This window comes from Haemaphysalis longicornis, unplaced genomic scaffold, assembly GCF_048455015.1.
Source record: "Haemaphysalis longicornis isolate Haplotype H1 unplaced genomic scaffold, Haemaphysalis longicornis Haplotype H1 scaffold_12, whole genome shotgun sequence".
Lineage (NCBI taxonomy): Eukaryota > Metazoa > Arthropoda > Arachnida > Ixodida > Ixodidae > Haemaphysalis > Haemaphysalis longicornis.
In genome coordinates, this window is record NW_027526225.1 from 165,716 (window position 1) to 180,160 (window position 14,445).

A 14,445-nucleotide genomic window follows, 5' to 3' on the forward strand; every position below is an offset into this window, starting at 1 on the left:
TATAAGGTCTTGCCGGCAGCCACTGCTACCGCGAGACGAACACAAAGTCATCATACGACCACGCAATGGCCTACAACTAAATGCCATCGGAACGGTAGCACTAGCGAGGGGGCTGAGCAAAACGGTGCAAGCACCGAAAGAAATTTCAAGTGCTTGGACAGTCATCATCGAGCTAAACCAAAGCATCGGCATTGTAAGCACACCACACGCCCAAGCGGCCTTATACCTGAAAAACCTCCCAGCTGTCGACATCAATGGGAAAATGTGTGAAGTAACCGCCTATTTGGCGGCTACAGACAACTTAATTAAGGGAGTTATTCATCAGATTCCACAAAGTACCACAGAGGAAGAGCTCCGAGACCAGATACGGGTTGACGGTATAACGTCATCCAAGCGAGAATGCTCACACACTCCACTTCAGCAGTGATCACATTCGAGAGCAAATCTCTGCCCCACCACATCTGCTACTGGGATGCATAAGTCCGATGCTACCCCTACAGAAGATTCACCCTTGTATGCCGCGTGTGCAGGAAGATGGGACTCCGGGCAGATGTCTGCCCGAACTCCCAGAGGGGGCATGCAGTGAATGTGGAGAAAAAAATTCCCTCGCACTTCCCCGAGGGGGAGAGTGTGTAAGTGCGAATGCACGGTTGTTGATTGCGCGATTACGGTGGATATCGTGATCTTGGAGTGGAGAGGAGGCGCCCAACACCCGCAGTCACTGAGAGGAGAGAGGAGGAGGAGAGTAGCGCCCGCTGTTACGGCGAGGGCTACACGAGCGCCCTCACGCGTCGGAATGCGGAGCGCCCGCTACGCGAGCGAGAGCTCTCCCGCCCGAAGTGGAGAGGAGGCGCCCAACACCCGCAGTCACTGAGCGGAGAGAAAAGGAGGAGAGTAGCGCGCGCCCATCTCCCCCCGTTGCTAGGGAAGACGAGGAGGAAGGCGAGGAGCGCGCGCCCCCGCAGCTGTTGCTATGCGGACGACGGCGGCGGACGATTCAGGCTCGCTTAAGAAGTGCATTCGCACTTAAAACACAACTCACAACAGCTGTGCAGTCCTTAATGCGCCATCTGTCAAGGAGAACACTCAACGGGGTCCAAGGCTTGCAACCAGCGATACAGACCGCATGTAAAACCGAAACAAACCACTGACGACAAGACTTTAACCACCGGCACCCGGGAAACAGGACTGGAGACAGAAACCGGACAACGACACCGGTCCAGGTCTAAAACAAGAAAACCAGCCAACCCATCAACCACCAGAGCACCACCAGGGACGGCCCAGGATGGAGACAACGGACGGCGCGCCGGATCCAGACCACGATCCCCGTCAGGAGCCAGGCACGGCCAGAAGGCGGACCAAGGGCAGCGATCATCATCGGTAAGCTGGGCAGACCGCCTCATCTCCACTGCTCCCAAAAATGATGCCAACAAAAACGACCCAACTTTAAGGGAAATCTAGCAGAAATCAAACAACTCAAAAGCGAACTGCAGCGAACCAAAGACTTTAACAAGCAACTACTAAAGAAAAACGAACACCTTAGGGCACAGCTTATTGCTGAATCGAACCATCACTAACCACAACCCATCACACCAACCTTGCCCCCCTCATCCCAACAAAATCAATCCATGGAAATCCCACTCGTTTCCCAACCTCTCACACCCCACGTGCCAACCTCATCCACATAAAGACCACACATGAAAACCGCTCAATCCCCAACCTGAAAACCCAGCTGTTCTTGACCTTGTCTTTGTGGCACAGCGTTTCCACGAGTTCAGAGAGAAAATCCAACAGTTGTTCGTCCTGTATAATCGCATCATGGACAAACTGAATGAGAACGATGACCAAAAAAAGAAAGAAACTCAAATCCCCGAACGAAAACACCATGGCAATCGAAACGAATTAACATGATGGGCAAACGTAAAAAAAGAAAGGAAATAAACATGTTCCACACATGGCAGTGGAATTGCAGGGCCATCAGGGAAAAACGAAGCGCCCTCTCGCTTTATGCCTAAACAAACGCTAAACCCCCCAACATTATCTCCTTACAGGAAAACAATGCCGAATTGGCGATAACTGGATTCCAGTCTTTTCCAGGGACAGATCCCACCAAAGTCATTACTCTCGTAAAGAAAACGCACACCGCAATTGAGCACAATATCGACTCAGCAGGTATCGCCCACTCACTCATCGAATTTTTTTCCGGAAACAGAGGCCTACCCAGGACGTTGGATACTTAACCTTTATAGCCCCCTTCCCCCCAAGCGGGAACCCTGGTGTGATGCGACGCTGAGGGAGGTTCAAGCGCAAGCGGAGAGCAACCGTCGACCGAAAGGCCGCCGGAGAGCGGCACACCGGTTATATGCGCAGCGCGCCCGAAGGAGAGGAGACCGCGGAGAGAGAGAGTACTGCACATGTGCAGCACCGCGCGCAGCGCCGCCCACCGGCGTAGTGAGAGCGCGCTGGGCCGCACACCCGCAGATGTTGAGAGAGAGTGTTCGCTCTCACCTGGGCACGCGCCGGCGCCTGTGCGTTTGCCGCGGGTATGACGCAACACAATCCAACACAATCCACTTTAATCCAATCCAATCCAAATCCAATATAATCCAAGCCAAGCCAAGCCAATCCAATCCAATCCAAGCCAATCCAATGCCCCTCGCGAGAGAGTGTTCGCTATCGGAGAGGAGAGGGGGTGAGCGGAGGATAGTGCGGACGCCGACGACGACGACGGAAGCACGGAGGAAGGACAGGGCCGCCGACAAGAGATGCTCTCAGCGTCGCATCTAAAACTACAAAATACACCAATTACTGACGGCTACAGCCGAAACAGCTAACAAAGACCCCCTAATTGTATTAGGGGACTTCAATGCCGCACACCCTTACTGGGGATATACCGAACAGTGCAGTAAGGGAAGGAAAACATATGAAGCAGCCAGTCAACTCAATCTGACACTGCATACCGATCCCAAATACCCAACCAGAATGGGAACGAGTATAACCAGGGATACGTGTCCGGATCTGACCTTCACTAAAAACGTAACTCAGGTCAGCTGGGAAAACACGGGGGAAAACCTCAGTAGCAGCCATCACATACTAATCACTAGCATAGAGAAAACAGCACCTAAACGAAAGATCCGAACTAACAAAATCACAGACTGGGACACTGTCCGTAAGGATAGATCCACCGATAGTGAACCCATACGGGACATATAGGAGTGGACATTGCAACTAATCTCGGATGTAAAAAAGCACGCGAGAGAGATCGTGGGTACAGAAGACATCCCAGCAGTTGACAGACGACGACTCCATCTGTGGGATCCATGCAGGAGCCTGAAGAAGGGATGGAAAAAGCAAAGAGACAACGGGAAAAAGCTCAAAATTAAAATATCGAAGATAACAGCGGAAGCAAATGAATACGCGAGAGAACTAAACAACCAAAACTGGGTAAACATGTGTGACAACATACAAGGGACGGTGCACTTCTCTCGAACCTGGGCACTACTGAAACAACTAGCAGGCCCAGTAAAAAGCAGCCAGAAACAAACACAGAATGTACACAAGATTATATACAATTTCCCGGGAACAGAGGAACAACTAAAAGCAGCACTCGTGGACAAATATCTCCGAAACCCCACGCGGACTGGGCCGCAAGCCTTCACGTACAGCGGCGACCCCAACCCAACCATAGACAGGCCAATTACGGAAGCGGATATCAGAAGGGCCCTTACTAAGATAACAAAGAGCACCACACCCGGCAAAGACGGAATAACCTACAAATACTTGAAAAAACCTAGACGACAGATCTATAGAAGCTCCCGCAAACTACTATAATAGCCTTTGGGAGGAAGGCACACTGCTACCGGAATGGATAGCACGCAGAAATGATTCTTCTCCCCAAACCGGGCAAAACATTGTCAATAGGCAACATGAGGCCAATATCGCTAACCTCCTGTGTAGGTAAGATAATGGAACATGTAGTCCTACTGCAGAACTACATAGAGACTAACCATCTCTTCCCTACCACAACATACGGTTTTAGGCCAAAGTTGTCAACCCAGGATATTTTACTCCAAATAAAGGAACAAGTTTTAGATGCAGCTTCTTGTGTAAATCAAACGGTCATCTTGACTCTTGATTTAAATGGCGCATTCGACAAGATCCCCCACCAAACAGATTTATCCAACTTTAACGACCTAAACTGCGGAGTTAGAATATTTACCTATGTGAGTTCTTTCTTAGAGGACCGGACGGCCATGACAGGGATTGGGGATATACGCACAGACACACACAAAGTACCTAATAAAGGCACACAGGGCTCTGTGATATCTCCAATGCTCTTTAACATAGGAATGCACAAGCTACCGGAAACCCTAAACAAAATCCCCAATATCCGTCACGCAATATACGCCGATGATATAACCATATGGGCAACCACGTGGTCAGACGGACAAAAGCAAGAAGCCCTACAAACAGCAGCAACGGCCGTGCAAAAGCTTGCCTCCCAGTGCGGACTACAATTCTCGGTGGCAAAATCAGAGTTACTCCAAATCCTAAAAAAGAACACCGGGAGAAACATACGTACCACCCACTCCGATGACAATCAAGATAGACGGGAAACCTATCCCAACAGTAAAGACACTAAAAGTGCTGATCTAAGACTACAGCAGGACAATGGCTGCGGAACAGCCCTAAACCATTTATTGAAACAAATAGCACTAACACTACGAATGATTAACCGAGTAACCAACAGAAGAAACGGGAGGAAAGAAAGGGACATTCTAAAAATTGTCAACGTTCTCATAATTTCACGAGTCGCATACTCAGCTCCATTCTTATGTTTAACAGCCACTAACATCAAGAGAGAGAATAACTTTAATGAAAACCAGCGATGTTAGCCGAGCCGTCCGGCTGGCTTGCTACGCTAGATGAGAGAAGAAAAACAAAACGAAAAAAAGAGAGAAAAAAAATGTGAAAACGAAATGATGTCATTTGATACGGCCAAAATTTTCAATTACAAAACTCTGTCCAGTTCTGTGCTCCGAAGAAACTCCAAAAGAGCTTTGATCGCACGCGCAGCCTGACTGGGACCCGACCATGGACCCAAAACAGCCCTCAGCTCAAGTCCCGCACCAAGCTGCCTGCACAAAGATAATATGAGTTTCTGTCTGTGCACGGTGTACTTTGGACACACGCATATAACATGATGGATATCTTCTCGTGAGTCACATTTGGAGCAAAGAGGTGAAGATGCCTGCTGGATTTTGTACAGGTAATGTCCCGTGTAGGCCCCATTCAAGCGCAGCCTATGCAGAAATGGCTTCCTCGTGCTTGCTAAGTCCAGGTGGCATTCTGAAGGTGCACTTGGGATCAATCTCATGAAGAGGTGCGTATTGCTGCCTTGCATCAGTCCAGATAGACATCTGCGCAGTCCATGCGGTTGATGAGGCGAGTATTGCCGCATCCTTTCTCGTGAATGGGATCGGCACAGCTTCAGTGCAGAGACTGTGGGCAGATCAGGCGGCTTTGTCAGCTGCGTCGTTGCCGGCAACTCCGCAGTGGGCAGGAAGCCACTGCAGATCTACGCTGTGTCCCCTTTGTATGGCTTGTAAGTGCAAGAGATTGATTTCCCAAGCCAGCTGTTCTTTTGGAAGTGACTTCAAGGTTTCGAGTGCTGATGTGGAGTCTGTAAATACAGCCCATTGATTGGCCGGCTGCTTTAGAATATACTGAAAAGCAGCGCGCAGCCCAGCCAGCTCAGTAACTGTCGTCGAGGACTTGTGGCTCAATAGGGTGCAGATGGTAGTGAGCGACAAAGGAATCGAGATCCCTATCGCCGATGATGTAGCCGACACTGAGCCATCAGTGTTCACATGAGTGTGGCCTTTGTATTGGTTGTTAATATGCTCCAAGGCAAAGAACTTTAGAGCCGGGGCTGGTATAACAGCCTTCCGCTTAAATCCAGGTACCGTGGTGACAATTTTCATAGGAGGGAATAGCCACGGAGGGTGAGGAGAAGAGGCTGAAGGCTGACACTGGGAGGGCATAGCGTGCTGCACTTCAGAGGCCAAGGCGGCAGCAAGAGGGTGCCCATGTTGCCTTGTCACAACGCGCAGGCGCGTGCGAAGTTGCTCCATTGCCTGCAAAGCAGTGGGCGGAAGCCGTCTGCTCTCTGTCATGGTTCCCATTCTGGAGGTGGTCTTCGGGACACCAAGACATATCCTCAGTATTCGAGCCTACAACCCCTCTAGTATTTTATAATTCCCTTTGGAAAGAGAAGTCAGAGCTGGGAGGCTATAGCGAAGTAAGCCTTCGCAGAGGGCGTCGTATAGCCGTAAAAGAGAGCTGACGCTACATCCATGAGTGCTGTTGGAAAGCATGCCGAAGATGTGCGCGAATGACGTTAACTTCTCTTTTAGGCTTCGGATGTGAGCCGTCCATGTCAGATGGCGGTCGAAGGTAACACCCAAAAACCTGTGATGGGTGACATACGGTATCGGTACGCCTGCGGCCGTTAACTGGTAGTTTGAGACGTCCCGCTTTGTAAAGGCCATGGCAGCGCACTTTACCGGTGATATCGCGAGGCCACGTGTCGCGAGAAAGTTCTCAATTGAACTTACTGCACGCTGAAGTCTCGATTGGAGCACACGCCTGTTGCGGCCCGAGCACCAGATACAGATATCATCAGCGTACATAGAGATTTCAACCGATTTCGGCAGGCATCTCTCAAGGCCAATCATTGAAATATTGAAAAGAGTCGGGCTCAATACCCCACCCTGAGGGACACCACGGGTCACGTTATGGAGGGATGTCTCACCATCCGCTACAGACATGTAGATGGTCCTATCAGAGAGGTAATCAGACATCCAGTCGTACATTCGTCCCGCGATGCCTACAGACCTCATTGCTGTCCGGACGGCTTCATGGAGAACACAGTCGTATGCCGATTTAATGTCAATGAAGACTGCAATGGTAATTTGCCGTGCGAGCTTTGCGTGCTTCACATGTTTTGCAAGGGCAATTACGTTGTCGATGCTGCTCCGGCCCTTGCGGAAGCCCGACATCTGCGACGGATAAACGCTTCTGTCATTCAGATCCCACTCTAGGCGAAGCAGCACCATCTTCTCCATGAGCTTCCCAATGCAGCTTAGAAGCGCAATAGGCCGATACGAATCAATATCCGTGGGGTCTTTCGCAGGTTTCAGAACTGGCACGATACGAGCTCACTTCCACCCAGGCTCAAGACGGCCGGTCTCCCACGAGCGGTTGAATATTGACAAAAGCCACCGCTTCGCATTGCCGCCTAGATGACATAAAACCGCATAGTTTATCCCGTCTGGGCCCGGAGAAGAGGCTTTGTTGACTGAGCACAGAGCAGCTTCAAGTTCTGCCTTAGAGAATGGTTCGTCCGTGTAGGGTGTGTTCGGTGATGGGTTCGCAGCCCTGGAAATAGTCGTTGGTGAAGATCCCGGTGCGGCAGTAATTTTAGTGCAGAAGGCTTCAGTGACATCTAAGTCGCTTACCTTCATTCGCAGAGAAATTGAGTTAAAAGGGTGCAACTGAGTTCGCGGTGCACGAAGACCCCTCACTAAACTCCATATCCTTGTCAGCGGCTTCCGAGGGTCTAGCTTCGAACAAAAGGACGCCCATTCACGTTTGGCAAGCTTCTTGAGATATCTCTGAATGAGCTTTTGCGTGCGTCTGGCTGCTCGTATATCTTCTACCGCGGAAGTCTTCCGTGCGCGCCTTTCTGCCCTTCTACGAATTGCCCTGAGATTTTCATACTCGACGTCAGCCACTGTACACTCCTTTGGCAGGCTCGCGGTTTTGCTGCACAACCTCCGCGTATTTGCGATGCTGTTAATAGCGTCGTCGTATGACGAGAAATCACCAGCGCTTGTGTCGACGTCTGTGGTGAACTTACCCCAGTTGACAAAATGAACGGCACATTTACGACGACCAGAAGGCAAACCGTCGACAATAATATAAGTTGGTACATGGTCGCTTCCATGAGACTCTATGTCTGCATACCAGCTTGTGGTCGTTGGCAATGCTGAGGAAACCATTGTGACGTCGATAGCACTTGACGTCCGTCCACGATAAAACGTTGGTTGCCCAGTGTTAATAACACACAAACTGAAGCGGTCTGCAATGTCCAACAGGCGACGTCCTTTGACCGTGGTTTTCTTACTTCCCCATGACGGATGGTGAGCATTGAAGTCCCCCGTGAGGATGTGTGGAGGTGGTGTACGACGAATTATGTCCTCCAGGCGCTGAGTGTTCAGCGATGCGTGGGGCGGAATATACGCAGCGATGACAGTAAAGGAAACGCCTGCGTGTCGCACGGTAATAGCTACTAATTCGTTCAACGCGTTAGGCGGCAGATTGTGTTGCACGAATGTGAGGTCGTTTCTCACGCATAGCAGGACTCTCGTCTTTGCCACACCAGTGGATGAGCGCAGGACTGCGTACCCGGATAGCCGTATGTCTTTGGAAAGGCGGGACTCCGAAATGGCAACAATGGGGAACTGGTGTTTTTTCAGAAATCTGCGGAAGTCTGGAAGCCGCTGACCAAGTCCACATGCGTTCCATTGAAAAATTGTTGCTTTTTGCCGAATTTGCTGCACAGAGGGGGAACGTGTAGTGATGGGTACCGCTACCGCCATTGTGCTAGAAGAGGTGAAAGGAAGTCGAGGAGCGTCACAACAGCTTTGGCCACTGGGGATGCAAGAGAGCCGAGAAAGAGGCGCACAGCTTCCACGATGGAGTCGATTGCAGAACGGAGGCCTGCCGAGTTACGTTCGGTCTGCGACTCGCGTTGTCCTTTGAGGGAAGCATGGGAATGAGCTCTAGAAGACCGCGCAGCAGGGATTGGAGGGACAACTGGTGTTGACGTCGGCGCCCTCGTAGTCGTGGACATTGGTGCTGCTCTCGGAGCTGGTGAAAGGGCCTCTGCTGACACCAGAGGGGGTGTAGCTGTAGGAGTAGGTGCTGCCGCGGTAGCTGCAGTTTCAGCTTTTGACGGTGCTTTACGTTGTAGGGATGGTAGGGCAGGAAAGTCTTTATCCAAATCCGTATAAATGGACTTGTCTCCTTCCCGTGCTTGCCCTCTTGAAGATTTCTTGGGTCCAATGGCACGCTGCTCTTGTACAGCTGCTTTCGCAGACTTATAGTCAGTATTATGGACCATCTTATATTTGTAGATCGCCTGCTCGTCGCGGCGAACCGAGCAGCTTCCAGAAGTCGCTTCTTGCTTCTTCCCGCAGTTAGCACAACGGAGACTATCGGCGTTGCACGTGGTACGATCGTGGTTGCCACCACACCGAGTGCATCGCATTGGAAGCTGGCATACTTCGGACACATGGCCGAACCGCAGACATTTAGTACACTGCCTGGGCGTTTCAACATATGCGTAGACGCGGTAGCGCGTGTAGCCTATGATGACGTGTTCTGGGGTTGACTCTGTGGCAAATACTATTTGCACACTTTCAGAACTCTTGCCCAATCTTCGGACTGATTTGACTGGGATCCTCTGACGTAGTGCCTCAAGAATCTCAGGTGGTGTGATGTCTTTAGCTACACCTCGAATTACGCCGACACCACATTTGCTTGGGCGTGGTTCATAGGCTCTCACGGGGATTTCCGCAATGCTTGATATTGTCAACAAACGCTCGGTAGCATCAGCATTGCGTGTGTCGATGGCCAAGAGATTAAGCCGATGGTTCGGTCGCACTTGAAGCACTCCATCGGGAGCTATCGTTTCTAACCCATCTTTAACGGCTAGTGGGTTGAACCTAGTGATGATTTTTGAAGGGTCCGTAGGCTTTACAATGACCACAAGTCCGTGTCTCAGAGGGTTCTTCGTGGATGCATGTACCTCCAGGGCTTTGAATACGCTCTTAGACCCTCGACGGCGCTTTCGAGCTTGAACTGTCTGGAAGGGTTCAGCATCATCTGCGAGGTTGTTGGCCTCCTCCGCGTGTATTGCGGTGCCAGAGGAAGAGACCTCCGTCATGTCGGAAATATCATCCTCGTTGTCTGGTAAAGGTTGTTCCAATGGAGAGAGATCGTGGCTTACTTGTCCCGGAGTGATCATGGATCCTGAGGGAGCGCTTGGAGAAGCCGATGATCCAGAAGAAGCCTCCAGCAGCAAAGAAGCAGGCGCAGCCGGCTGAATGACCATGCTGGGCGCGACATCAGGCAGCGGGCAGGGAAGCGACCCAGGCGGCGGCGCACTAGGTGCTGCGCCCGCCGCAGGGTCCATTTCTGGTGTTAAATACAGCAGAATATTCAGAATCGAGCACTAAATTTGCCAAAAAACTGCGAAAAATTACACAGACCTGGTTCAGACAGACCGAATGATATGATCTTCGTCGTCGTCTTCATCACTAACATCAAAACACTCAACGCAGCCCATAGAAAGGCAACCAAAATGGCGCTAGGATTACCCCAATGGACGTCGACACAGAAATTGAATGAACTCGGAATCAGCAATACAGTTGAATACATACTCGAGGCACATAGAATAGGCCAGTTCGAGAGGCCAGAAACCAGCCACACAGGCATAGAAACCCTAAAGCGACTGGGCACCATGCACGCAACCACCCACGAAATTCGCGATTGCATATACAGGGCCCTAAAAGTAGCACCCATACCTAAAAACATGAACCCTACACTCCACTACGGCAGAAGGTTGGACAGATGCCGTAATATGCAAAGAATATACGTGGATTCATTGTACACGTGGTACACAAATGCTGCCATTACGAGTACCGGTGGCATAGCCCCCATCTGTGCGCACAACCCAATTCAGCAACGTACCATAACTGCTAGCGTGCGGACATCATCACCTATTGAAGCAGAAGAAGCGGCAATCGCTGTAGCTATCTTTTCAGGTCAGCAGGATGCACGAATGAACATTGTTTCTGACTCCCAAAATGCCTGCAGGCAGTGGGCAAAAGGGCGCATCGGCAAAACAGCCCACAGATTAGCAATCGGCTACAAATCAAAGAATCCAGTCAGTATCATATGGGCCCCTGTCCATGAAACTCTAGAGGGAAATCAACAGGCTCACGCCTGGGCTTGCGCCTCCCTTTCCTGAGCTGACAGCCCACAAGCAGAGTTTCCTGTTGCCCATATATTCCGAAATTCTAAGCTACTACAAAGCAACCCGAATTAAATTCCCACATCCTCATCCGAAGTTGCAAAGACACGATAAAACAGCACTCCGCTCAATCCAAACGAACACCTACCCTCACCTCTCCCGTCTATACAAACTGTACCCAACCCAATACCCGAAACTGTGCCCCCAGTGCAACGAAGTAGCCACCCTCTACCACACGGCAGCAAGGTGCCACAAAATTCACAAACACCCTCTAACAGAGAAGCAGTGGAGTGAGGCACTGTCTAGCGCCGACTACGACGAGCAGTGCCGAACGATCACCAGAGCAGCCACCGGCGCCCTGGAGACTGGAGCCCTGGACTAGGGGCACCCACCGCGTCCAACTACCCAACAAGCATAATAAAGTTATTTCGCTCTCCCCATTGCAAATGTTCAACGTCAGCTTCGGACGCAGGGATCGTACAAAAGGGACAGGTGACCGCAAACGGCGCGGGATATCGGTCAGGCCAAGCGTGGGTAACTGCTGGGGATAACGCCACCCCAACCCGAAGCCTCCGCAGCACGACCTACTCCCAACGAGCGAGTCCACTGGGGAGGTTGGTTACACGCGGTGGAAGTAAAGAACGCGTTGTGCGACGGAGGGTTTCCTTTTTCACCGGCAGTTCTTCTATGGTAGATACTGGAAGAAGTGGTAGGGGCCGTGGGAAGTCCCTGGGCAGGCGTGATCCGCCGCTTTTTGGGCAAGAAGTACGTCCCAGCGAATCCAAAAAACACGGACAGCGCATGGATAAGTGTCCATAATCTTGTTAATACAACGCGCAACGCGACGCAAATCCCGAATCGGTGCCGTTGAGTCAGTATAAAGTTCCAGCTTGTCTCCAGTAGTCAAAGTCGATGCAAGCGCCTGGCAGTAAGTTCTTCTAGCAGGCTTGGGAGTGCACGGAGTGACTCGTACGCGCAGCTTTGATTTAGGGCAGGGTAGGAGGGACACGTCAAGGCTGTGGTGACGAAGCAGTCGTATGCCCGGCGTCCACAAAAGACTGGACCGCCATTGGTACGTCTCAGGCGCCCAGTCAGGGACATAAAGGGGGTAATCTGGGAAAGAAAGTAAAAAAAATTACATATGCAGAAACATAAACACAACAATATAGCACATTCACATAATGTAAACACATGTACAGGAGCAAAAATTCGTAGAACAACTGAGATCATGTATACAATGGCATAAACACGTATACACGCGCATGGCATGTACACACAACTCCAGTGCGCGCAGGCATGCTTGAAGGGAAAATGACAGTTTGTCAACGGTTAACGTCGCTTTTGAAGGTAAGTGGCGCTTGCTGTGAGCACAGCGACGGGCACGGGAAAAAACGTAGTCTTTCGCGAGAACTTTTACGTAGATTTAACTTCGGAAAAAAAATTTACAAAAAACGCATTACAACGAAAAAAAAAATAGAACCGGAAGAATTAAAGGTTCACACAACGCTGTGAACCCCACAAAAATAAGAAAAAAAGAGAAAAAAACAATACGCACACATATATATGGGACTCAAAGGCAAATGTGACTTGGCCTTTTGGACTAGTGAACGTAAAACAGTGAAGCACGCCGAATGTAATATGTACCGCCAACGGTCGGGGGTGTGCATCGGGTCAAAAGTTGCACCAGTACTCAGCAATATTTTTCTGGCCAGGGTGGATAGGAATATTGATAAAAGGGGGGAAGACGTAGTAATTAAAGTTCTAAGATACGTAGACGATTTTCTTGTTTTTGTGAAGAAGTGTGATTTCAAACAGACAGTTACAGAGGTGGTTCAAATTTTCCATAATAATGGCTTTGGTCTACAGTTCACGCATGAAGTACCAAATAATAATCAGTTGCAATTTTTAGATGTTAAACTCTATTTAACTAATGCGCACGTGTGCTGGGAATACAGCCCGAGATCGGAAAAACCCATACTCAATTTTAATTCCTCGCATTCCAAGATCGTAAAAAATGGCATTGCCTTCTCGTGCTTGTTATCGGCCCTCTCCAGGTCTTGCTTTCATCAGGTTTCAAAAAGTTTTGTAGTACAAAGGGAGCGGTTAAGAACGGCAGGTTTTCCTGAGCATGTTCTTTGTGCAACAACAAGAAAGCTTCTTAGGCGGATAAAAGAAGTTACCTCCGTAGAACCAAGGGAGGGTGAACCTTGTAAAAAGAAAAAAGTGGTAGTAATTCCGTATAAGCATAAATTGTCACATGGGCTCAAAAATGTAGCTGGTAGATTTGGTATAAATGTTGTTTTTTCAGCACCCATTAAGATGGGAAAAATATGTGGTCGAATAGAAAGAAAATTGGCAGAATCTGATATTGCAGTTAAAAAGAAATGCTCTGTTAAGCACAGGTCCCCTCTAGTCGAGTGTAAAACGGGGGTGGTCTATCAAATTCCGTTTAATTGTGGCCACGTTTATGTTGGGCAAACCGGTCGTTGCATTAATATAAGATTATTAGAGCACAAAAACGCACTAAAAAACAAGAAAGATTCACATATCACCAGACACTGTTCCGAGCATGGGTGTTTTCCGCTTTTTCATGACACCACCATCCTTTCGGTTCACACTAATCAGACCACTAGGGAAGTTATCGAAGCATTTCACATTAGAAAGAGAGGCGATATCTGCATAAGTGAGCCGTCGATAGCATTACATGAAAAATAATTCTTATTTCTAGATAAGTCCGTGACTTAGAGTTTGGTGTTACTTTGTAGTGATAATCTCGATGTGCGTCATGTTGTGAGCGCACGTGGGTTTTGGGGACATAGTATATATATGCGTGGTGCAGTTTATTAAAAAATAGTTGTGAGTACAGCGTCGTCCTGTCGTCTTTCTCTCCTACTGTCCCCGTTTTTTACGCTGTTTCGTCAAGATGGTAAAAAACAAAAAACAAAAAAAAACTCACTGGTATCTTCTACCCTGAAGAAATTCTACTTAAAAGGGTTCACTAAATCAAGCTTATCGCTTTCGGGAACATCAAGTAAAGTGATATTAGTGTTCAGGGTGTAAGGTATTACGTATTTTAACATTTGTTTACCGTAGTTTGTGCGAGTTCGGGGAAAAAGCCGCTTCTTTTAGTTTCGAGTATTAGTGGCCGGTACGCATTCTTTTAACGCAGGCATTTTGATATGAAAGGTAGTGCGAAGTGACGTCTTAGCAGTGGGCGCAGAAATAATAATTTGCTCTAACATCATGGGAACGGGAATGTGTAGCATCATTTAAAGCGAATGAAGAGCGGTTTATGAGCCGAGTACTCTGCGCCCGAAACGATGCGAATTGCGTTACTTTGCAGG

General features: G+C 49.4%; 2 protein-coding genes across 2 annotated transcripts in view; one reads left to right on the forward strand and one right to left on the reverse strand.

Annotated features, from left to right (window-relative positions):
* Positions 1 to 14,445, forward strand: part of LOC144161826 (uncharacterized) — a 34,654-nt gene that overhangs the window by 5,142 nt on the left and 15,067 nt on the right. The gene's annotated exons all lie outside the window — the stretch shown is intronic.
* LOC144161825 (uncharacterized) lies at positions 8,847 to 10,283 on the reverse strand. Its single transcript, XM_077692419.1, has 2 exons — positions 9,105 to 10,283; positions 8,847 to 9,000 (listed from the first exon to the last, which is right to left on the reverse strand). Exons 1-2 carry the CDS (start codon positions 10,259 to 10,261, stop codon positions 8,847 to 8,849), a joined length of 1,311 nt encoding a protein of 436 aa, XP_077548545.1. The 5' UTR covers positions 10,262 to 10,283.

Excerpts from the sequence above, each read along its gene's own strand:
- LOC144161825 (XM_077692419.1), bottom strand. The coding sequence starts at position 10,261 with ATGGACCCTGCGGCGGGCGCAGCACCTAGTGCGCCGCCGCCTGGGTCG. Across the intron at positions 9,001-9,104 it reads CCCAAGAAATCTTCAAGAGG|CTACCGCGGCAGCACCTACT; the intron begins GCAAGCACGGGA and ends CTGAAACTGCAG.